The 23,692-nt window shown below is 50.6% G+C and overlaps 9 protein-coding genes across 9 annotated transcripts; 5 read left to right on the forward strand and 4 right to left on the reverse strand.

Moving 5' to 3' along the window:
- Positions 1-165: 165 nt before the first annotated feature.
- HO173_009286 (uncharacterized protein) lies at positions 166-1,319 on the forward strand (the record flags this gene model as incomplete). Its single annotated transcript, XM_037311177.1, has 2 exons — positions 166-270; positions 324-1,319. 2 exons carry the CDS (start codon positions 166-168, stop codon positions 1,317-1,319), a joined length of 1,101 nt encoding a protein of 366 aa, XP_037162044.1.
- A 618-nt stretch (positions 1,320-1,937) lies between these two features.
- Positions 1,938-3,202, forward strand: HO173_009287 (uncharacterized protein; the record flags this gene model as incomplete). The annotated part of the gene is made up of 2 exons (XM_037311178.1): positions 1,938-2,032; positions 2,086-3,202. The coding sequence occupies 2 exons, from the start codon at positions 1,938-1,940 to the stop codon at positions 3,200-3,202; spliced, it is 1,212 nt and encodes a 403-aa protein (XP_037162045.1).
- Positions 3,203-4,553: 1,351 nt separating this feature from the next.
- HO173_009288 (uncharacterized protein) lies at positions 4,554-7,392 on the forward strand (the record flags this gene model as incomplete). Its single annotated transcript, XM_037311179.1, has 6 exons — positions 4,554-4,883; positions 4,936-5,221; positions 5,281-5,433; positions 5,483-6,170; positions 6,325-6,537; positions 6,597-7,392. 6 exons carry the CDS (start codon positions 4,554-4,556, stop codon positions 7,390-7,392), a joined length of 2,466 nt encoding a protein of 821 aa, XP_037162046.1.
- A 2,558-nt stretch (positions 7,393-9,950) lies between these two features.
- Positions 9,951-11,497, reverse strand: HO173_009289 (uncharacterized protein; the record flags this gene model as incomplete). The annotated part of the gene is made up of 4 exons (XM_037311180.1): positions 9,951-10,135; positions 10,192-10,540; positions 10,594-10,781; positions 10,831-11,497. 4 exons carry the CDS (start codon positions 11,495-11,497, stop codon positions 9,951-9,953), a joined length of 1,389 nt encoding a protein of 462 aa, XP_037162047.1.
- Positions 11,498-14,915: 3,418 nt separating this feature from the next.
- On the reverse strand, positions 14,916-16,426 carry HO173_009290 (uncharacterized protein; the record flags this gene model as incomplete). Its single annotated transcript, XM_037311181.1, has 2 exons — positions 14,916-15,135; positions 15,186-16,426. 2 exons carry the CDS (start codon positions 16,424-16,426, stop codon positions 14,916-14,918), a joined length of 1,461 nt encoding a protein of 486 aa, XP_037162048.1.
- Positions 16,427-17,656: 1,230 nt separating this feature from the next.
- On the forward strand, positions 17,657-18,562 carry HO173_009291 (uncharacterized protein; the record flags this gene model as incomplete). The annotated part of the gene is made up of 3 exons (XM_037311182.1): positions 17,657-18,111; positions 18,161-18,310; positions 18,385-18,562. 3 exons carry the CDS (start codon positions 17,657-17,659, stop codon positions 18,560-18,562), a joined length of 783 nt encoding a protein of 260 aa, XP_037162049.1.
- An 807-nt stretch (positions 18,563-19,369) lies between these two features.
- On the reverse strand, positions 19,370-19,675 carry HO173_009292 (uncharacterized protein; the record flags this gene model as incomplete). The annotated part of the gene is made up of 1 exon (XM_037311183.1): positions 19,370-19,675. The coding sequence occupies one exon, from the start codon at positions 19,673-19,675 to the stop codon at positions 19,370-19,372; it is 306 nt and encodes a 101-aa protein (XP_037162050.1).
- Positions 19,676-19,828: 153 nt separating this feature from the next.
- HO173_009293 (uncharacterized protein) lies at positions 19,829-21,799 on the reverse strand (the record flags this gene model as incomplete). Its single annotated transcript, XM_037311184.1, has 3 exons — positions 19,829-21,081; positions 21,262-21,298; positions 21,710-21,799. 3 exons carry the CDS (start codon positions 21,797-21,799, stop codon positions 19,829-19,831), a joined length of 1,380 nt encoding a protein of 459 aa, XP_037162051.1.
- Positions 21,800-22,372: 573 nt separating this feature from the next.
- HO173_009294 (uncharacterized protein) lies at positions 22,373-23,395 on the forward strand (the record flags this gene model as incomplete). The annotated part of the gene is made up of 3 exons (XM_037311185.1): positions 22,373-22,857; positions 22,907-23,059; positions 23,134-23,395. The coding sequence occupies 3 exons, from the start codon at positions 22,373-22,375 to the stop codon at positions 23,393-23,395; spliced, it is 900 nt and encodes a 299-aa protein (XP_037162052.1).
- Positions 23,396-23,692: the final 297 nt, after the last annotated feature.

The raw sequence follows: 23,692 nt of genomic DNA on the forward strand, positions 1-23,692 counted from the left end.
TGATTCGTGGTCATCATGAGCCCTTTGTTCCATCTTTGTCACTCATCTAAGTCTCTATGAGTCCAAGGCTTGGTACCTCGCAGTCTGACTTATTGTCCTCGGTACTCACAGAACCCTTTCTATCACTTAGCGAATATTTCTTACTCTGCAAAGTCTGTAAACACAATGGCCAGTCGAAGGCCTAATGATGGCTTCATGATGGCTGCCGTAGTGTACGAAGTAGGAGGACCGGAGGTCTTTAAAGTAGAGAGGCGTCAAATCCCAAAACCCGTAGGTCACTAAAGAAATTGCGGTATGCGGCTGATGATGCTGATCGTTTGTAGGAGAAAGGCCAGGTGCTAATCCGCATCAAAGCGTTCGGCCTCAACCGCTCGGAAATGTTCACTCGGCAAGGTCACTCACCTACAGTCAAATTCCCACGAATCCTCGGAATCGAGGCAGCTGGTGTCATCGAGGAGGCCCCAGGAAATGAAGACAAGTTCAAAGAAGGCGATGTAGTTGCAACAGCTATGGGAGGTATGGGTCGAGAATTCGATGGCGGATACGCAGAGTACACTGTTGTGCCCGCATCGCAGGTCCAGGTCGTCAAATCCGCAGACAAAATCTCTTGGGAGATGCTTGGTGCATTGCCTGAAATGATGCAGACGACATGGGGCGCGTTATTCAAGGCCCTCAGGCTCCAGAAGAACGACCGCTTGCTGATCCGGGGAGGGACTACATCCGTGGGGCTGGCTGCCGCTGCCATTGCGAAGTCTCAGGGCGCGTTCGTCGCTGCTACCACTCGAAAACCAGAGCGCGAGCAATTACTGCGTGCCAATGGTGCCGAGCAGGTATTCGTCGACAACGGTTCTGTCGCGGACCAGATTGAACAAACTGAAGGGTTTAACAAGGTGCTGGAGATGGTAGGCGTCACTACCTTGAGGGACTCGCTCCAGTGCGTTGAGGAAGGCGGGACAGTGTGTATGGTGGGCTCAGTCAGCGGGAAATGGGCCTTTGATGATGAGTTCAGTCCTATGGTATCGATTCCGACGGCGGTCAGTCTTACCGCTTACCATAGTAGTGCGAAGGCTTTGATCGAGACCCCGCTGGACGAGATCGTCACTCAGCTTGGGACCGAGAGAATCAAGGCCCTCATTGGAAAGGTTTTCGTCGGCCTCGACAAGGTCAACGAGGCGCACAGGTGTATGGACGAGGATAGAGCAGGAGGCAAGATTGTCATACTTATTGACGACGAGTTAACTAGTAAACCCTGGCGAACAGGGGGGCGTAGTCTTGCAGACAACATCTACTCTGATCAAAGCGCACCCCATATCTACTAATGTCACCGAGCCCATATTCAGTGGCAAGCCCTTTCCTTTGCTTTTTCATTAGATTACCTATCATGGACAGACTAAGATCATCGTAAGCCTACAAAGACACGACACCTCGTCAAGAAAAGGGGCATACCTCGGCGTTGATTTGACTCGTCTTATGGGGGAGGCTGGGCCAGTAAATGAACACTTCTGTTGCTAGATCTATCATTGAACGTTGACATTCTGTATCTTAAGGCTGTACATCATAAAGTACCACTTTCTCTCATTGTTACATGCCACTGTTGCTAGGCAGAGGCTCTTTCCGATTTCGCAAGAAGGCTTGGCAGGCAGATTTTGCCGGCAAACATGAGTCATACTGCTTTTCAACTTTGACAACCTTAGCCTTGAATTCTCATCTTCTCCTTGAACGAAAGCATAGTCCGTATGCCCCTAAATTTGCATAATATACATCAATAGCATCATATTATCTCCTGCTCATCACTGTTTGACAGAAATTAAGGGATAAATCGCGCTACATCGAGTAGCGCGAAGGCCATCTCCTTAAGACCAGAGCTCTTTCCATCCAGCACAATTGTGCTCTCGATCTAAGACTCGAGCAGCTTCGACATCTGAGATCTCACCAAGATGGGCGGACACGCATTTCGCTCAGGGCCCAATCCGCTGAATGTTGTCCGTTTGCCAACAGAGCAGTATATCATGCTGCGAGATCACTACCAAACGTTCGCTAGCTCCCACCTTGCTATCCAATCATGATTTGCTGATTTTTCGACAGTATAGTTATGAAGTTCTACACCCGTGCCGTTGTACCCTCAGAAGCCCCAGGAAAAGGCGACCATGGCGACATAGACGTTCTAGTCGATGAGCCTTTGTTCAACTTCACTGGTCAGGATCTTGAGCGGGCACTAGGGGCTGCCGCGCACACAAAAGCTGGGCGTACTAGCTCTTTTGCCATCCGAATACCAGAAGACAGTGACAATTTCTTCCAGCTCGATGTCTATCTCTGCAAGAAGGGGTGTTTTGAGTGGGAGAGTGTCGTTCATGCATACGGCGACATTTGGCATATTATTGGGTCCACGGTGACTCGCTTTGGGCTGGCGATTAATGACTCTGGCCTGCACGCTCGTGTTCAGACCGAAGGAACGAACAAGAAAGACTGCCTATTGCTTCTGACAAGCTACCCTGAAGAGATGATGAAGTTCTTAGGCTTGAATGGCCCTCGATATGACAATGGATTCTCTACTCTGAATGAGCTCTTTGAGTGGGCTATCTCAATGCCCTTGTTCCGAAGCAAATTCTTTGACAAGGAGACTGTCAGTGGGAAACAAAGACGTATTAGAGAAAAGAGACCAATGTACTCGAAATTCGTGACGGAATGGCTGCCTCAGAGAATGACGTTACATGCGGGTACCGCACCCCCAGAAGGAGTTGAGTGTTGTGATGCTCGAGCAAAAGTTCCTATATCAGCTGATGCCTCCACCTCGGCAACTGCGCATATTCGAAGCGACAAGCCTGCAGAAGAAGTAAATACAGGAATCTCTCCGACTGATCAAAGGAAAGACGTCCTCAATAAAGCGCTGCTAGGATTCAACAAGCATGAAGAGTACCAGAAAATGTTGGAAGATCATAGGAGGAGGACCTGGAGAGGCGTGTTGTGGAAAGAGGTTGAGAGGGTACTTCCGCTACAGGGCGAAGAGCTTGGCCAAGCGATGATGGCGCTCAAAGCCTTGTTGTGGTGGAACGATGGCCAGCCGCGACTCAGGGTGGAGGCGGATCAGTCGCTGGAAAGGGGTTCGGCCCTGGATGCTGACACGGTGAATAAGATTTTGGTCCCGTGGATCAAAGAGAACTGGAAAGAAGCGGTGAGATTGAACGAGAGACTTGCACGTTAATGCTTACGAGGCTTATACGGACGGCCGTCCCAAAGACTTAGACAAGTCAGCTCTCCAATTCCGCACGGAAGCCAAGATGAGACGAGAAGGGCCGAGGCGATGTAATGATATGCTAACGCGGTCTGTTCCATTTATATCAGAGCAACAGAGCGCCATTCGCGTCAAAAGAAAAAGAAAAAGAGAAATTTGGGCGCTGATCGTAGATCGAGTCAATTGCTCCGGTACTAGCCCTTGAGAACATTTTCAAATACGAGAGTCCCGTACTTGCCGCGCGAACATGGGTTCTGTGAGCAGGGATCTCCCGGTCCGGGAGGATGAGTTAAGCGATACGAGGAATGAGAATTTCGGAGCAGTGTTACTGGCCAAGATATACGCTTTTCATCGTGCCGAGGCTGTCCGACATTGTCCAAGCCGAGTCGCAGAGACCCTCACCATCAGGTATTTAAGAAACTTGTACTCTACTAGAGGGATTATGCAATATGTTCTAATACCAAGCGAAGACAAGCGACAATAATTGCAGGGGGTGCAAAATCCCTCTGCTACTGCTACTGGCAGCAACAGAATCCTCTGGTGAAATCTTTCCCCGCCGCGAGCTAATTCACGGACGAATCTAGAAGCAGACTATCTTCCGAGCCGGTGTCAAGGAGCATTGAGTTTGGAAGCTTGATGCATCGCAGCTTCCAACACTGTTTCGAATTCGGAACAGAGGCTGTCTTTACTGAATTGATGTTTTCCTCGGTCACCGCGAGCGTCGACCACGGATTTGAAAGTGATTTGCACTAGGCGTCCAGGATCGGAGGAAACGGGCCAAGAAAGGAAGGTGGGCATGAATGAATTCCGGCGCACCTTTGCTGATCCTTCCCGCGCTTACCTGCCAAGACTGGGGACGATGCAACACTCGACTTTCTTCTGATGTGCTCTATCTTATCTCCTGGCATTTGCCTATCGCTGCACTCTGATCCAATCACTCGAGGATCCTAATGCACTAATGTCATGCACGCATAATACCGTCTGGTCTGGCCTGCTTCTCGAAACAAAGAGGGGTCCTACTAGGACCCCCTCCCCCCACGGGCCCGGGAAGGATAACGGAGGGATGGATAGCCTATCGACTATCAAGATAGCTTCGCAGCTCCCAACAGCTATCGAATTACTGCTTACCCCGACCTGTGGCGAGCTGTGCGTGAGAAACCCTTGCTTCCTAATGGGCAGGTGATGTAGATGCAGCTACGGCCATCCGAAGAGATAACGCACCTCGCGAATACGATACGTCTCCTATCGCACATACTTAAATCAGAGACGATTCCCACGCGCAATTCCTTCCTCCTCTCAACCTTCGAGTTTGACGGCCACAATGTCTTTCTTCACAAAGCGCTTTGGCAAGAACGCGAGCCCTGTTCGGTCTGAGGACCTGGGATCTGGCTCAAATGAAGATGTCAAAGAAAAGGACCCAGTCGCCATCAAAGCCAGTGGGGCTGATCTAACACCTGGCGACGAGCTGGAAACCGCTGCGCAACTCAAGGCGATCAAGAAGAAACACGAATGGGATCCCAATTTTGCGGAAGACCTCGTAGACAACATTGACGAGGCCACCCAACAACACGACATTGGCGGGGAAGTTCGATTGGTCGATGAGCTTATCGAGAATTCGCCGTACCCTGAAGTTCGCGGCGCAGTCCGAAATGTGAGTTTTCCTTGAACACTGCACATTTACGCATGCTGAACAGGGTTCGCAGTACGACGAGGATGTTCCTGTAAACACTGTCCGCGCTTGGGTACTCGGAATGCTCTTGACCACAATCGCCTCCGGCCTAAACGCGCTTTTCGCTTTGCGCCAGCCTGCCATCACCATCACTTCCTTGACGGTCCAGTTAGTCGCATATCCCCTCGGTGTGGCATGGTATCAAGCCATGCCCAAACGCAAGTTCCGCCTTTTTGGGAAGTCATTCACTTTGAACAACGGGCCGTTCAACATGAAAGAGCATACCATCATCGTGGTCATGGCCAATGTCAATGTTGCGGGTAAGACACCTCTCGTGCGAAAGAGCGCAGCATCTGCGGCAGACGCTAATGTCTGCTAGGTGGTGTGGCATATGCCACGGATACCCTTACTGCACAAAGAGGATTTTATGGTCAGAATTTCGGATGGGGATTCAACATTCTACTATGTATAACGACTCAGATGATGGGATACGGCCTCGCAGGAATCTTTCGCAGGGTCTTGGTCTGGCCAGGTAAATCGATCCTGCTGCATCTCGCATGATCTATTCTAAAGGCATGCAGCTGCTATGATCTGGCCCACTACTTTGATCAACACTGCTTTGTTTTACAGTCTCCACGATAAGTCGGAGACCGACCCGGCCAAGTGCAACGGTTGGAGAATTTCCCGTTACAAATACTTCTTCATCGTCTTCACCTGTTCCTTCTGCTGGTACTGGTTCCCTGGCTTCATCGCGCCTTTCCTCAGCGTCTTTGCATTCGCGGTCTGGATTCGCCCCAATAACGTTGTGGTAAACCAGCTATTTGGCGGATGGACCGGAGTCTCGCTATTGCCAATCACTTTCGACTGGACTCAAATCACCGCATACGCCTATAGTCCTCTTATTCCACCGTGGCACGCGATATCCAATACGTTGATTGGTTGCGTCATATTCTGGTGGATCACTACAATTGGGGTCCATTATACGAATACCTGGTACGGTAATTACCTCCCGATGAGCGACTCTCAGGCATATGACAATACCGGAAACCTCTACAATGTCACCAACATCTTGACGCCGAATTACACTCTGGATTTGGATGCCTACAAGGCATACTCGCCGCTGTTTCTCTCTACCACCTTCGCCCTGACGTATGGTCTCTCTTTTGCAGCGATTGCGGCTGTAATTGTTCAAACCGCGCTGTTTCATGGTGGAGATCTGTGGAAGAGGGTGCGAAACATCCGGACCGATGATGAAGACGTGCATCTAAGGTAAGAACACTTCCCGAGTTTCCCCATCGCTTCATCGACCCAGGAACACGTGTTCGGGGCGGAGCAGTTCTGCAGCTTCCCATGGGGTCTACGGGTCGCCTTTTGAGGTCGGGTTGTGTTTATGAGAGGCGGTGCTGACTCCATGTTCTTCCAGAATGATGCGAAAATACAAAGATGTACCCCAGTGGTGGTACGCGGCGATGTTCATCATCATGATCGGTATATCTCTGGGGGTGTGCTTAGGATATCCAACCAATATGCACTGGTGGGCTTTTTTCATATCCATCATCATTTCCATCATCTGGTTCGTCCCCATCGGTCTCATTCAGGGCATGACAAGTATCCAACTTGGACTGAATGTCTTTACGTAAGTTCCGCAAACCTCTGAACCATCAACTAGAGCGCACCAGACTCATACATTTGCAGGGAGTTCATCACCGGATACATCCAGCCAGGCCGTCCAGTGGCCATGATGCTCTTTAAGACCTACGGCTACATCACAATGGCTCAAGGTCTCTATTTCACACAAGACCTGAAACTAGGCCAGTACATGAAGATCCCATGGCGTTCCATGTTCATGGCGCAGACTATCGCTACCATCTGGGCTTGCATCGTTCAAGTCGCAGTCCTCGAATGGGCTCTTGGCGGTGCCATCGTAGATGTTTGCACAGAGCACCAGGTCAACAAGTTCAATTGCCCCAATGGTCGGGTCTTCTTCAATGCTTCCGTTATATGGGGTCTCATCGGCCCACAGCGCATCTTCTCCCCTGGATCCATCTACGCCAACCTCCAGTGGTTCTGGATGGCCGGCGCGCTGGCACCAGTCCTCTTCTACGCCCTCGCTCGCGCCTTTCCCCGCGCTCCGTTCCGCTACCTCTCCGCTCCCCTCATCTTCGGCGGCAGTGGCGATATCCCACCGGCTACTCCTCTCAATTACCTCGCTTGGGGCATCGTGGGCTACGTCTTCAACAAACACATCAGGAACAAGTACAGAGGCTGGTGGATGCGCTTTAATTACATCACGTCCGCGGGTCTGGATACGGGTCTGGCTATTTGCACGATTGTCATCATCCTGACGGTCAATTTGACGAATACGTCTATGCCGTCCTGGTGGGGGGTGAGCGTCGCGAACAACAATATGGATAATCTGGATACGGCGGTCAAGATTCCGAATCCGAACCCGACTGCTCCGGGGAGGTTCTTTGGACCGACGGTTTGGTAGGCGGTGTTTGGTTAGGGGTTGGGGGGGCGGGGGGCGTTGGGGCCAGGGTGAGGAGGGGTATTTGTAGGATAAGGGAGGCGAGAGTCTGGTGTATGCTCAATGCTTGGATGCTTCGTAACGAATCTCCTTCAGGTAGTTCAAATTGTCATATTATTGTTCTCCGTCTGCGAGATGGTTCATGAGCTGTGCGTGCCTGCAACGCGCCACTTCAAAATAGGAATCCAGCCCTTCACTGTCACGTTGGCCGTGAATTAAAATAACTCGCCTCGGCGTTTTGAACTCGGCGGGAAAGTACAAGGTGGAGAACGTGTTTCGATTTGGTGCAGTATCTTTGTAACTAACGCCGTCTGCCTTCACTGACCGAGGCGGACTTCAGATACCCTCTCAAGGATAGGAGAACATCTGTCCGCTACGAGCTACAAACCCAGCCGTTCCGTATCACCGAGTGGCTCTTCATTCGATTTCATCTTTTTCGGAGCCATTACGTTCTTTGTCATCGGCGGCTTTCAGCGCTAGAGCATCCGTTTGTGGCCCAGCTTACAGGGCGTACAGGCTGAGTCGCTACGATGTCGGTCTTTTACAGAGACTGATTGATGCAGATACAGGGACGCTACTCTTGAGAGGTGGTGTGATCGTCAAGCTGGGCATCGAGCGAGCTGGTACTGTTTCCCTTGTTTTCTTGTGGGGGTTTTGAGGGGTAATGAGGCCAGCGAGGACGGATGTTTAGGACTAGACGGATTTTCATACAAGGCATACGGTTAGCAGGGCACATGGCTAGAGGCACACGGCTGTCAAGAGCACACGGCCATTGAGAGCACATGGCTGTCAGGGCACACTTGACCCACGGCCATCGCCTCTCAGGACATGATCTCTGGGCCTACGGCCATCGTGTTCGGCCGCAGAACACGCTGCCTACCGCATTCCAGAGGATAGATTCCTAGCCCTACGGCTATCTCATTTTAGGATAGGAAATCTAGGCCCAATACCACCACGGCCGTCCCATTCGGCCGAAGACACTCGGCCCATCGCAAATTTGATTGGACAAAATTCGAGGCACATAGCCGACGGATTACCACTCAAACATACTCCGAGCCACACTGTCATCGCATCACATCGGTATCAGTATGCATTGTACCTTTAGCGCTGATGCTGGCGATTCCAGCTAGGGACGTCTTCTTCGTTTTGGGTGCTTGGGACTTTCGTGGCGCTGGGGTACGAAAACATGTCTGTTGAGGTCTTTGTTTAGCTGCTATCCTCGGCGTCGAGATAGCCCAGCGACTTGCTTGTATCCTCCATATGCTCTGGTGCTAGTGTGATGCGTGACGAGATCGAACAGATCATTACTTGCGCCCACACAGGCTGTCGATACATATCTGCTTGGGATCTAGGGCGGCATGCGAGGTGTCATATAGCTGATCTGCCTGCTTTCCATGAAGTCCAGCCCAGATGACTGACCACAGGTATGAGAAGAGGGTAGGCATACAAGCTGACTTTTTATCGCCAAGCTCAAAAATGGGAGCTTTTCCATCTAAAGTATAGAAGAATGGGGACAGCGGGACATCGCAGTTTTGCCCAGGGTTCTCAAGGCTGCGAGGCTGACAGGAAGGAATGGGAGGGTGGCGGAGCGCTTGTTCGGTAGCCTATGAGAGAGCGGAAAGCTGTGCTCGCCAATGCACAACCCGCATCGATTTTCACAGACCTGCATGGACTTGCGTAGAATCCAACTCCTGCATATGCCCTTCTGACGACGGTCAGAGGCTCAGGGTCATGATTGTCACTCATCCTCATCCTGTGTGTTCAAAGTCATGAGGTGGGAACGGGCAATGAAACTATGGGCTGTGAGCTCACAGCGGACGGAAATAGTGGAGAGGAGCTCAAAAGCACACTGGTTTCTTGCTTAGGCGCTCGGTCCACTGTCCCTACTGCAGCTGCTCACTAGCAGTATACAGAAGCTGGCAAGACCGGTCTCGAAGATATTGTCTTGTACAATGAAGGTACTTTGTTTTATTTGCCACAACTCAGATCTTCTTCTCCCAGCATGGGCTTTCATGTCCCGCTACCATTGACTATCTGTAGATCTCCTAGAGTGTAAATCACGCGTGGTGGTCGAAGGACCGACTTCAGGGGTTCCTCGTACAATCCTAGCCTGGGTGCTGAGGACAAATGACTTTACAAAAAGTGCCCGACAAGGTAGCTTGTGAGAAGAATGTTTTTCCTTGAGACTTCGAAAGTTGCACATGTAGGAGGTTGGATGGCCCCTTCTTGTTGGCTGTTGAATAGATTGGAGGGTTCTTCCTACCTATTATTTCCAACATTATATATTCGACGAACTTGAGGGGCTAGAAAGCATGCGATATAGGGATGCGCGATTTGGGAAACGGACTAGGCTTTGAGGATACTTCAAGCTGGAAACACGGCATAGAAATGCTTGTCACTCCACCAAAGTACAACGGAACGGACTCGGACCTCGAAGGAAAGAATATATATGTACATCATCCGACCACGTATCTCCTTGCAATCTTCACACATCGATAAGTTGTTTAATACACAGACACCCGCTAATCCGTATGCGCATCCTTCGGCAGTTCGACGATTTGCCCGTCAACATAAAGATTCGCCAGCTTTGGCCCAGGATACTTAGTCCGAGCATGGATGAACCACCACGCTATGGTGACAATGAGTACACCGACTAGGATTACGCTGTTGTAGTTCATAGTGGACTCGGTGGTCGGGTATACGTATGCTGTACACACCCATGGCGTCAGTAGTTGGCAATGCTCACAAGCTCGACCGACTTACGGAAGCAGAACATGATGTTGAAGAATACAATCAATAGCACAGCGATGGCGTTCACAGCATAACCGGCTGAACCCATCCAGAACGGCCCTTTGGGAACATTCTTTCGTCCGGTGAACAGATGCGGCCCGATGGCGAGTGCGTACGACATGGTTGTGAGGATGATAAATGATCCGACTAAGTCGGTAAACGCTGTTTTGCTCCCTAGCTGAATAGCGCCGAAACAGGTGCACAGGAAGGCAGCGAGGACTGTGGCGGGGACAGGACAACTGAGCTTTTCGTTGACTTGCGAGAAGAAGCCCGAGAAAGGCGTCGCGTTGTCGCGGGCTAGGGCCCACCATATTCGACCGACCTAAGGGCGTTATAGGATGGTAGTGTGGGTTGCTCGGAGTGTGGAAGGCATACCGTGAGGAAAGTGCCGAGCACACAGATCATGATGGAGAGAAAGAGAATTAAAAGCAGGCCGAAAGTGGCGCCCTTGTTGCCAGTAGCTTGGGAGTAGACGACTGCGAGCGGAAAGGATCCGTTGCTGCCGACGACCGCTGTTAGGTCGTTGACGCCGTAGAGGATAGCGATGGCGTAGAGGAAAGACGCTAAGACCCATTAGAGCGATACATTGCGATGAGCTTGGTGGGAACATACTTAGTGTGCCCAAGATGATCTGTGCTCCCACAGCCCGAGGCATGTCTCGGGCTGGATTCGGCAACTCCTCCGACATGTGGGTTACTGCATCTGGCGTGCCAATTGTAAAGGCACCATTGAGCACGCCAGTCAAGAAGGTAACACCATTGCTCCAGCCTGCAGCATTGTTCTGGCTGAAGTCGCCCCATACAGCCGAGTTGCTGGCATGTACTTTCGGCATGGCTGCGACTACGATGATGGTCACAAGTCCACCAACAATCACCAGAAACAACCCGATTTGGTTCAACACTGGCAATAAACGATTTCCAAATACCACAAGCGCGCAGCAAGACCAGGTGATTAGAATGAAAGCGACATAGACGTGCCATGGTTTGATGATGAGGTCTGGGTGGAAGACTGCGTACATTTGTACGGCTACATTGGAGGGGATGGAGACGATAGAGGCGAGGTCGAATATCCAGCCAAAGAAATTGAGGGAGCCGGTGAAGAAGCCGAGGACGCGGCCGTAGCGGGGGCCGGGGGTCACGGAGGCCCAGTGGTAGACGCCGCCAGCGGAAGGAATAGAGGAGGTGAGCAATAGGAACGTCAGCAAAGGACTCAAAGTGGAAGTATGGTCGACGCATGTACCTCGGCGATAGATGCAGCAATAAAGCCATAATAGAAGCATGCAACTAGGAGTTCATAGAGAACACCAGCTGGTCCTCCATTATCTACAGACTCATCAGTGCTTGCACTTTCTCCAACATCCGGGGTCACGTACTTATAGAAACAGCAATGGAGCCGCCCAATGCGACCCATGCATTGTCGATGGTAAGCGCCAACCCGCAGATGCTGAGGAGGCCATAATGTCGCTGCAGTTGATCCCTATGCCCGGATGCGTTGATTACTTCTCCACCCTGTACAATTGAAGTCCTTCGGTCGACACCATCTATCTTTTCCGGATCGTGGCCGTGCGCTTTCAGATCTTGCCATTCCCCGATCTTGGTTCAGGTTCTCCATTGCCATGATGGGCTCGGCTCTTGGCAGATTATGCTCGCTAGCTTTGTTTCGGCTAGCCTGGAGTCGCGTGTCTTATCGCACGCTATATAACAAAGTACTAAGGTAAGATACTATTGCTTAAGGTACCTTAGTCTCCTGCAGGCGCTTTTTGGTATATACCTGTCGGGTTGGTTTCAATTGCTCCGAAAGAAAGAATGAAATGAAACGAGTCGCAAAGATGCAGCCATGAGATTGTCAGGTTTGAGATCCTTCAGCGTGACGTCGTTAGGGAGCTCTTCAATTGCTATCTTCGGTAACGGTGCGGCGAGGAATGTAAGCATGCAGATAAGATGCCGCTGCCTTTGATGATCCCAGGTTATTCGTACTTTTTATCGTCGTTTTGGCCAATCATGCTTAAAGGATTTCGGCCGCTGGACTCTTCCCGCGATCAGGATTGCCATTGAGTCGTGAAAGTAAGTAAGCGATTATTTTTGTCGTGTAGGCGCATTGCCTTTGGTCTTGATATGACGATACGAAGGAATATGGAAATGTCTACAGTACTGTAGTAGTGTACAGTACCCGGGCAAAGTCGTTGACCCGCGAAACGTGGAAGGTGCATGAACGGTGCGATGGCTTGGAAATCTCTCCGCGAAATCTTGCTGATTTGTTAGCACCTTTCCTTTTATGGAGTGGCGGGAGTCGTGATATCTTCCTCGGTAGTACGTTTAGCGGCGCAGGGACATGTTGTGCTCGAGAAATGCCATACTTGTTGTTTGGCAAACCCTACAACCCACGTCCTCTCCTCCATTCAACCACATCCCTCGAGTCCTCTCCACCCATCTCCCCTAGCCCGTGGAATCAAAGCAAAAGCGCACTCGCATTCCAATTCCCCAACTCTCTCTTCGCAGTCCCCATAATAGTAAACCCCGGAAGTACCAAACCCCCACCAGAAGCGCACACGGATACTCGCTGAGCGAGCTAAGTACGTGGCACGATTATGGGCCATCAAATAGGGCGCGCTGAGCAAGCAACAAAGGAGCAAAATGTATAAATTCATATGGTACACGTTTTGTTGCGTTTGGGTACGCCTCCAATCCGTGGAATACTTCGAATCCTTCGCGTCTCAGCCGCACTTCCTGCCCAAATCGGATGCCACATTCTCACTTCGGGTTTGCGCCTTGTAGGATCTAGTTCTGCTCCTCGGACTGGTCTCTGTTTCGCAAGCTGACAATTCTTCATTGAGACCCGCAATTCTTCTAGAGGTACCGTAAGTCGTGAAATCATCCGGTGGAGCTGCGGATCAGGCAAGGTGCCGATGAGGATAGTGATAGTTGGAAGGGTACGAATTCTCGCATCGACATCAAGACTCTTTTCTTACATTGCGCAAGTCCAACACCTCTATATAGCTTTTCGTTAAACCATCGCCACTGTAACTTCCCCAATAATTTCCACTACTTCACAAAACGCTAACATCACAACTTTTCTTCGCCACTTCTATGATCGATAACCTCTTTCCCGCACACCCAGACGCACGGAACTTACTCAATATTATCACCTCCATCTATCTACCTTCCACCCCGTCCTCCACTTTCATGCCTTGCTTAATTGTTCCTTCCGGAAGAAAGCTCCAAACCCGATCGGCACGGCCAGCTGAAACAGCAACGCGACCCAAAACCACGCCGAGGCATGGCTCGTCTCTACTAGGCATCAAAGCAAAATCCGCCCCACTGAATATATATGGTGGAAGTGCAGTGAATTCGGGCTGTGAGAAGACCCTTCCCGGGTATACTTTCATCTTTCGTGCGAATTTGATGGCCGCAAACTTGCCGTAAAGGTCGATTACGGGGCCTACACATACTAGCTGTACGTGCAAATGCCATTCCATGATGGAAGGGAACACGTCCGCAATCGCATCAACTCTGAATGTTTCGGAGTTAGCATGGCTTTTTTGAGGCATAAAATCCAGGTTCTCAAGGTACTTTGGGAGTTGAAGTCGTCCTATTGCTCGCGAGGCATGTCTTGCGGCTCAAGTGCAGGGGTCCAATCAGGGAGTGTTTGCTCCGCAGTGTGCAAGTGGGCGAATGCAGCGGAAGTAGGCGAGCGCCAGATGCGGTTGATCTTTACTCACCGGAGGTTTCCGTCATTTTCCGTGGAGGTGGTGCTCTGGGATGGACCGGAGACGTTCTAGAATAGGGCCTTTCCGGGCATTATTGCGCGGGGTTTTCCATGCTCGAATGGATCACCTCAGACGTAGCCGGGGGTACTCTGTTTAAAGAGCAGGATTGGGTAGCCGCTGTAGTGATTCGGGTCTCGCGGGAAGTCGGCGGTCGTGTTCGTGAAGCCTTGCATGTAGATTTGAAGCGCGGCTGTCATGATGTAATGGCTGTGATCCGAGTCGATCCATGTGTATGCTACTTGTGTGCATGTGGTGGCACTGTTGTAAATCAGAGTTTCGCGCAACATATGTTGTCTGAGACGTTGCTAGGTCGATGACGCGCCACTGTGGTAGAACCTGGGAAGCTGGAAGGTCATAGGCCAAGACCATCGTCACGGTATTAGCCTGCTCAGGGCTATCAGCGGATAAGCGTTCGTAGAGTAGGCTTCCACACAGCTGATTGGCAGTAGTCGTCAATGGTCCTGGGATCAAAGATGAAGTGAAGGTCTCTGTGGCCGATGTACACATGAAAGCACTACGAGCCGCAAGCAGGGGTTAGCAGCGTTAAAGGCACACAGAGGAGATAGATAGGGGCTTTCTGGGGTGAGATAACCTGGCACTGGTACACTCTAGCGTTGGCTTGTTGCAGCCAGAAGACCCTCTTCATGGTTCGTAGAAAGTAACAGGCGTCAGAAGGGCTGTGTAGTATTTTTCTTTGGTCCATGTCACCTTTTAGCGGGATCGTGGCCTTCGCCCTAGATATCTCTATTTCATTGACAACACATCGCATCGCGCAAGGTATCAAGCGAAGATTGCTATCATTGATTGTATCTGGGCGGGCTATGCTGACATTTGTCCTTGACCCCTGTACCATTGCTGGCAGGATTTGATGCGCACAACAATGAATGGTAGCGACCGTTGCAATACGGTTCGGCGTATCTCCATCGAGCCCTCAATAATTCACTAGCACTACTTCATCTGCGTCCCAGTCTATTGAGTCGTCCAGCGAAGAGACACTCGCCTCCTCATGATCTTCCGGTGACTGCTCCTGACCATCGCTTCCGTATCCGGAGTGTGTGACGGGAGGATGTAGAGCGTGCAAGCGCTGCTCAACACTTAGTTTGAATCGACCGACGTAGTCCGAGAAGCGGATCATCCTCACTTCGTGCGAGCTATACAGAGGTCAGCACGTCATCTAGGAGCGAAGGTCCGAGTGACTTACTCTCGCCGCAAGATCCCAGACTTCTGGAGTCTGTCATAGTCCCAGAACACATAGCCCCAGTCTCGTAGACCTTTGTACGCAGGATCGATAAGTCTTGATGGCTGTAGATGATGATGGGCCCATAGCCAGCCTTGGGGAAGCTCTGAGTAGCCATTCTCATCACATGCTGGGCTAAAGTCTTTCTCTGTGTCCAAAAAGCGTTGGCAATCACGGCGGGCATCCGGGTTGAGGCCTAAGCGCTCAAACGCCCTGGAGAGGAAGTCTCCCTCTAGATGATGAAGCACAGAGCTGGAGACGTAATGGAGAAACAGGTCTCGCTGTTCATTCCCAGTTGATTCAAGTATTTGACGAATGTAGGGTAGCCCCAGCGACATGAGGTGTTCCAAGTGCTCTTCTTGTTCGTGTTGAGCACGGTTGGTAAGCATGTAGAATGGCGATTCCCACATAGCTGATTCATCAGATTCCTCAAAGGTCATTGCCTCGATTGGCAGAGTTCGCACAGCCTCGTCCTCTATTCTGTCGTAGATGCCGCGTAAACGGCGGAATAGGTAATCTCTAATGCATGCTATCTCAGAGATCTGGAATGCGGGTAAGTCCTCAAGAAACATTTTTGCCTGCTCTGCAGTGGTTAGAGGCGGATCTCTGATGCATTGGTGGACGCCATTAGAAAAGTCCTGTGTACAGCGAGAGAAGAGGTGCCTGTAGAGCTCGAAGCGGCAGAAGGCCCTTTGGAGTCTCCCAATCTCGGTGGTTGAAAGATGAAGTTGTTGGACGTGATTGTACTCCGGCAGAATTCTACAATCTTGGGAATGTCCTAGCTGATCCAGCACGGGAAGAGTGTTTTGAGCATAGTCGTCTATGAATATTTTGACAAGTCGATCAAGCTTGCATAAATTTGTTGACAAAGATCCTGAGGCATTTGATTCGTACCACCGATGTATCTGGTCGGGGAACGTGTCGCAGAAGCTCACGGCGGTATCTCGTTGTGACTGAGTATCTCGTTTTGACTGGTGCTGGATCTGCGCCAATTCTGCAAGGGCCACAGCTTCTGGCTGCACAGCTGGGTGGAATTGACATAGCGCTATTGTTAAAAGAGTGGTTTCTTTGTTATATCGGAAGACTTGGTAAAGGCGGGGTGATGCGCGGATGAGAGCATATAGAATATCAAGGGTACCTATTTGCAATAGAATCTGCTGCTGTAGCTCTGGTGAAAGCAGCTCTAAGGCGCTTTGTCCGGGCATAATGATGAAGATGAGTGAGCTCAGCGAATGCACAGAAAACCCGAAACCCAAGTTTTGAGGGTGTATTGGGAGGATCTCGGAAAAGGGCTTGTGTAAGCGGCCTGATTGGTGAAGAGGGAGGTGGTGTTGATGTTTGTGGCGTGTAAATGTGTTGTAAGTCGGGTGAGCGATTCTCAAGAGTCACGGGCGCTTTGCTTTGCCTTGGCAGCCGAAGGAGCTAACTTAGAAAGGTTAGATACGGTGGTTAACCCGTGAAGTCGAAAGCTTGGCGCTTTTCAGCCGTTCACTTGCAGGAGAGGGAACCAAATTTTTTAACCATCACCAATCACAGCCTACAACATTTTCATGGCTACGTAGTCACAGAACTAGCTGAATGAGGAGACGATCCTCACTATATCTGTCAGTCCTTAGTAAGACACTCAGCTCATGCTCCATTTTTGAGCTTTCACACCCGCACAGTGAAGGACGAAAATGCTAAGATCCGGAAAGGCGCCTGCACAGTGCCAAGTGATACTAGCCTAGGAGGTCAGTTGAAGGACGTATTGAACACCGATAGAGGATAGACGTAATTTAAAGACACTTGCGTAGGGAGATGACTGTATAGCTATCAGCGCTTGGCCTACCAAAGGTGACAACTGGGATGGGCTTTGATTCCGTTACTATTTCAAAGGTACTCCAATCACAAATTCGTATAGGAGCTTCCCCGTGTCCAGTGACCAGCTTTGTGTTGAGCACCGAAGGTAGCAAGAGACGCATCTCGGCGTGGCGAACTGCAGTCGGTAGGGAAGCGCCGTCAGCAACTGGCTAAAATCATGCAGGTTTGAGAGTAGTTTCACTATGGACAGGCTCGCCCCTCTTACTGGTCCCCATTGTTCCTCTTGTACCGTCACTGTTTCCTATAGGTAGACCTTGAGGAAATGAGGCAGCTGATCAATAGCTTTGGTAAAGTGCACGCCGAGGTGAATTGTCTTCCGATCCACTAACAACACACATCATGCTGGCTTGATTCGGAAGGTTGTGACTGCTAAGAAATGACCAGATGACACAGAGTCAAAGCTCGTATCCTGGCGTTATTGGATTGATCTGGGCTACTATCCCCGCTTCCGGGAGGCTGATCATCATAAAGAGCGCTCGTTATCACTATAAAGATTTCATTTTTCTTCGCCATAGCCACTCCCCCGATTCAGGAAGAAAACAGACTCTCATTATCCCAAGAGACTTCACTGGTAAATGCTCGAAGTCGCCGTCTCCATGAAGCGCGATCGTCGTTCTGGTGAGGGCGGACACCACCAAAGAGGCCCCGACTTGCCAACTCGTACCCAAGACGGGGCCTCTTTTCGGCAAAACATACCATATCCTTCAGACTCAGAGGAAAGCTTTGCCCGCCATCACGCAGAACGATACGGACATGAAGAACTCTTGGTGGACGGGCAGCACACCGGCAGCCCCCATTTTCCTCGCCGTAGCGAGAGAGCCAGAATTCATGCGGAATATACAACCAGCAATCGGCAAAGAGACAGAACACGGGAAGCGTACGGCGATACATTAAAATCAGCGACAGAAGAATATGAGAGTCTTAGCTACAACCAGCGCGAATACTACGACTCTACCTCAGGCGGTATGCTTCCACGTCATCATGCTACCCTCTTGCCTCTCGCCAGGGACCGGGAAGGCCCCAACTACCAGTAAGCTACCTTGTGTCTCAACAGTCCAGATTATACTGAGGTAATCTAGCAACGCGACCAATCGAGAAAGACTTCTGACCATGGAATACGGCTACCACAGTGTGGCGGCCCAACAGCGGCATTGGGATAGCGCGGAACAAGCCTATCAGGAGCATGGACAAGTTCAAGCTGACCATGCTCGACACCGAAGATTCCGATCGTAAGTATTACACCCCAATGCACCAGTGAATAGACATTTCTTGCATCTTTTGCGAGATACTGAAAGAAATACAGCGACCCCAGGGACGACGACACAGTAGACTGCTATAGCAATAGCCCAGTACAAAGTACTGAACCGCATACCAGGAGCAGGAATCAGGGTCTCCCACCGCCAGGTTATTACTGTGACAGGCTGGACACGCCTCCCGAAGAGGATGATGATGGGGCAGGCGAGGCATATGGCGGTCGCTGAGGGCAAGAAGCCTCGAGAAGGGAGGAGGGAGGACTGTTTGCGACGACCAAACTGTGACCTTGCTTTGTTTATTCAGAAGCGGTGCTTGATTAGCTATTGCACCTGTCCTGTCTTTATTCCACGAGCTTTCTGCGGACTTGATCTGAACTTTTATGCCAGCGAGCTGAAGATGGGCATTTGCTATATCGTAAGGTCTTTGTAGAACAAGCAAAGCATTACGAATTGAGAGAATAGAGATGAAGAAGCAAATGATTTTCTGTATGTTCTTATCGTAGCTTTCGTCGAGGTTTGCCTAGGCGGCCTACAAACACATCGACTAACTATCATTAATATAGTGACAGTCGCTGCCAAAATGATCTCTTTGGCGGTGAAAGCTCCTTCTTAAAGATCCAGTGGCATTCCCACCATCACTAGGGCCAGACCCCTCCACATTCAACCGCGATATGTGCTGATCTCTGAACGGCATCTTTGTTTTCCGGGCAAGGAGGGGAATGGGTGATGGACAGTCTGTCATGAGCTCATTACAGATGGAAGACTACAACGAAGAGTTAACACGGCTATGCAGAATCTACGATAGGCTTCGACTCATACCATCCTTGCCTCAATCGCAATATCCGCCCGTGGGTAGCTCCGCTTTGTTAGCAGCAGGTTATATTGGTTCATGGTTGCGATCGAGGACTGAAGAGAACGGAAGCATATCAGATAACGTTGCGCATGCCTTTTGTGCTTCAAGGAACATTGAGACGTTAACACTGCTTGAAAGTCCTTCGTGGCCATCAGTATCAAATGATGGCCGGACTGATTGCATCACAGGATGTTCGATAACCTCTCAGAAGATTGCTGGCGCGAGCGGATGTCTACAGCCTGTAGAATGGCAATCCCAGCCTCCCGGAGCCATTTCCCTGCCAACGAGAGGGCTAATGGCAGCTTGTAGGTCGCATCTTTGTCTTGCGTTCCTACTTCAACCTGGCTGCCTTGTTCACTCCACTGGCATCTCTTGTTCATCATGTTCTTCTTGTTCATCATGTCCTTCTTGTTCATCATGTCCTTCTTGTTCATCATGTCCTTCTTGTTCATCATGTTCTTCTTGTTCGTCAAGTTCTTCTTGTTCATCGTCTTCGATTTTAGTGCGAGATGGTTTCGGGCCGATCCAGCGCTCGTGGACACTTGGCTTTTTATTCGCCAGATAGTCGTCGAACTCGATCCGTCTCACATCGCGCGGACAGTACAGAAGTCAGCTTCGCACTCTACGTAGAACAAGGACACTTACTCCAGGTCTAGAACACCGGTCTCCTGAAGCCTTTCTAGATCCCAGAAGACATAGCCCCAGTCCCTCAGGCCTTTAGCAGTTACGTCCACAAGCCCACGGTAATAGCCTCCGGTATGTGCCCATAGCCAGCCAGGAGGAAGATCCAGCTTGCCGTTCTCGTCTAAGCAGGAATCTATATCTCTGTCGTACCAACCGTACTGATCGTCATTGCTGTCCAAAGGGTCAAGACCGAGAGCTGCTGTGATAAAATTTGTCTGGTGATGGGTATAACAGCGGGATTCAGTGTGAAGCAGCAGGTCTTGACGCTTATCGCCAGTCGACTCCAGTATTCTACGGATGTAAGGTAGTCCAAGTGATAGAAGATATTCGATGTGAAAGTTCTGCAGGTATTTGCCGCTGTAGCCAAAGATGTGCTCGTCGTCTGCCAGATATTGATGGCGCCCCCCATTAGCCCAGTCCCAGTCGAGGCCCTGGTACTTGTCTCTGGGGTCAGGACATCCGGCCTGCAGTTTTTGTACGACCTCATCTTCCACCTGATCATGCGCACCTCGCAAACGGCGATACAGGTAGTCTCTAACACAGGCGATCTCGGCAGCTTGGTAAGCCGGCATGTCTTGACAAAACATTTTCGCTTGTTCATAAACGGTCAGAGACGGTCCACCAAAGCACTGTCGAGGACCGTGGTTGAAGTCCGAAGAACATCGGCTAAAGAACTGTCTGTAGGTCTCGAATTGGCTGAAGGCTCGGCGGAGACGATTCGACTCGCTCCTTGAGATATCTGATTTGGGCCCATGGGGATTTTGCTCGTACTCGGTTTCGATCGTAACAAATCCTGATTGTCCTAGCTGCACCAGGATGGGAAAGGTGTTCCGCGTATAGTCATCGGTGAAGAACCTGATCGTTCCATCAAGCCTGCCCAATGTTGTCGACACGGGCAGCGGAAGGACTGGATCCGAGGAATCGTCTAGTTCATCCAAGGTAGAGAACATGCGAAGTAGAGTGCCTCGTGAGAATGGAGGGTGTTCGATTGAATACAATCTCTCGATGGCCTGAGCGGCTCGTGTTGTAGCAGGGTCAAATTGCTGACGTGTCACCGTTGAGAGGATGATCCTTTTGTTGAGTTTGAAGACTTGATACATACGCGGTGAGGCGTGGATAAGGGCGTGTAGAGTAACAAAGTCCAGCCGCAAGAGGATTAGCTGTTGCACCTCGGGCAAAAGCAGCTCCAGCGCGCTGTGGTCTGACATGTCTGACATAATGAATGCGTGTAAGAGACTGCAGAAGGAATAGCAGAGAGGAGAGGTGGCTGTAGATTCCTGGCTGACGATGTAGATGAGGGGTTTGGTGAAGGCAAGAAGAAGGTTTTCGTATTGTTTGTGAGATGTAAAGTGTTGAATCGATGAGCCGTGAGGAACCTAGAGTTACTTACCGTACAGGCGCTTGGCATAGGGCGAGCCTGCTCTAACCTGGAATGGTTAGTGTGATGGCGCGAAACGCTTTGCGATTTTGGCCGCTTGCCTGCAGAACACTTCATTTCCACATCACAGAATAAGTAAAGGTGGGTGAATAAGCTTGTAGAGCGTTCATTCCGAAGTCAAAGACAGGTGTGAAGTCTGGATGGTAGGTTCCAGTTACTCTTCCAAGAAATCATTCGTCGAGCTCTTTTCCTAGTAAGCCCAACACGAAGTGGAAGAAGAGACTTCAAGCCCGGAAAGACCAAATTACGCTGGCTTCTTTGGCCAGCAGTGACCGGTGAGCTAACTTAGCCCGGTATGGGGAGTTGTAGCCGGTGGCCAAGCTTTGCTGGCAATTAGTTGACCTGAAATCATGTGCCTTCATTACCGACGGATTGAGGTCCAATCTTTGGTCCAACTCACTGAAACCCGCCCATTATCCGGCCCACTCGGGCGTGGCTCGCTTTCGAGAAGAGCTGCTTGGCTATTGCTCTGCTTCTCGCAGCCATCCATTGACCCGAAATTCCCTGAATAACACATTTCCTCGTCCCGGTACGAGCATTACCGAAGCGCTTGGTCGAACTCCCACCATTGAAAGTCTGCGGTGTGGTCGGGTTGCCCTCATGATTGACTCATTCTGCTCCTATATCGAGCTCAGAACGCCACAAATTCTGGGAATGTGACCATCTGCAGTCCATAGAATGTGGGCCCTTAAATGCCGAACTTGGAGCGATTCGACAGGGACAGCTCAGTCCGCCTGCATGAGGGGTAACCCGGTGCTCAATTGATTGCTTGTACTGGCTAGTTAAACCACTCGTGATCTGACTCTAGCTCATGCCACCGCGTTAGCTATATTGTCCGTCTATATTGCGCGTACCGGAGAGCCTTTTCACTGTGGAACAAGACCCTAGCTCTCTGATGCTTCTGTAATAGAAATTTCGCATGAAGAGGTGGTTGAAATGCTGATGTTCCAACACTTCGCTCACACCTGTCGCTTCTCCCGTACTCTTACACAAACCACATCCTCCTAGTTCTGAAAATCTGTACTGACTACCCTCCGAACTACCCTTCGAAGTCCTCGTCACCATGGCAGACCGTGACTGGAACGTGGTAGAAACCCGCAGTGAACGGAAACGTAACCGTGATGATGAGCTCCGCGAAGAACGACTCCGCGCAGAAGCGCCCCGCCGACCACATCGCACCCGAAATCTGGCATGGTTTGATGCCACTCATCCACCACCCGCAGGTATGGCGGCCGAATACGACCACATTCACGCCCAGCGTTATGGAGCGGAAGAACGGATGATCAATGGAAGGCATCGCCGGAGTAACCCAAATTTCCCCCGAAATAGTGGGAGAGACATAGCACATGCTAGATATGTTGATAGCACACAGCACAGAAATATAGCACTCGAGTCCTACCTTGATGCAAAGCGGAAAAACGCTGCGGAGATTGAAAAGCTGGATGCAGAGGAAAAGGAGTACTATGAACATGCAACGGGTAGTCTACTACCAAGCCAGCATGCCGATATGTCTGGTCGTGCGCTAGATCTGGCAGATGCAGCCTACGCGTAAGTCCTTTCATGCCTAAATCTCAATGTTGTATTGATCCCTGGACAGCAATGGGTCCCTACGAACGGACGCCGAAGATGAATTCCCCTACGGGCAACATAGCCTGCCACAAGCGGTTGCACATCACAAGTACGCGCAGACAGCCTTCGACCAACACAGACGAGCTACCAGCGATCACGATCGTCACGAAAGATATCGATCGTAGGTCTTACAGCTCTAAGCACCCATCCGTGAACTCTCGGGGCTTACTCCGCAAGATACTAATTGGGGTCCAGGAGTGAGGTCGATGACGGCAAAAGGGACTGCTATGACAGGAGAGTGACGACCGGGACTAAACCACATACCAGGAGCCGTGAACATGAGCTCCCACCACGAGGTTATTACTCTGCATATCCCACTACACCTCCAGCAGAGAGATCCAATGGCGCAGACTACGGCTCCACTCCACAATGCAGTCGGAGAGACGTCGGTCGCGGGCACAATGCTGATAATGAAAATACCAACAACCAACCTCGAACCGACTGGTGGGAGGATTAGGGATAGGGCTGTCCACGGACAGACCCCCACGTGGGAAGACGCATGTTTGGCCGTTGTGAAAGCCGTCCAATCCTTACCGTATGACTTTCCAGCAAACCCAATCTGTATGAATGTGCTAGGGAGTTAGGATTGCATGTATCTTGATTTGTTTGCGAGTTCTGCGACTGATAAGAAGAAAGCGTCTCGCTGAGAAACAGCAGCCTTCTGATAAGAGGATCGATTCAACATCGAATGACGCTTGATTGGCTGTTTTGTGCAGCCGTTCTCTCATGATCTCACGGCCTTTCAGCGGACTTG

Source organism: Letharia columbiana, assembly GCF_014066305.1.
Source record: "Letharia columbiana isolate WasteWater2 chromosome Unknown Sc0000038_s0, whole genome shotgun sequence".
Taxonomy (NCBI): Eukaryota; Fungi; Ascomycota; class Lecanoromycetes; order Lecanorales; family Parmeliaceae; genus Letharia; species Letharia columbiana.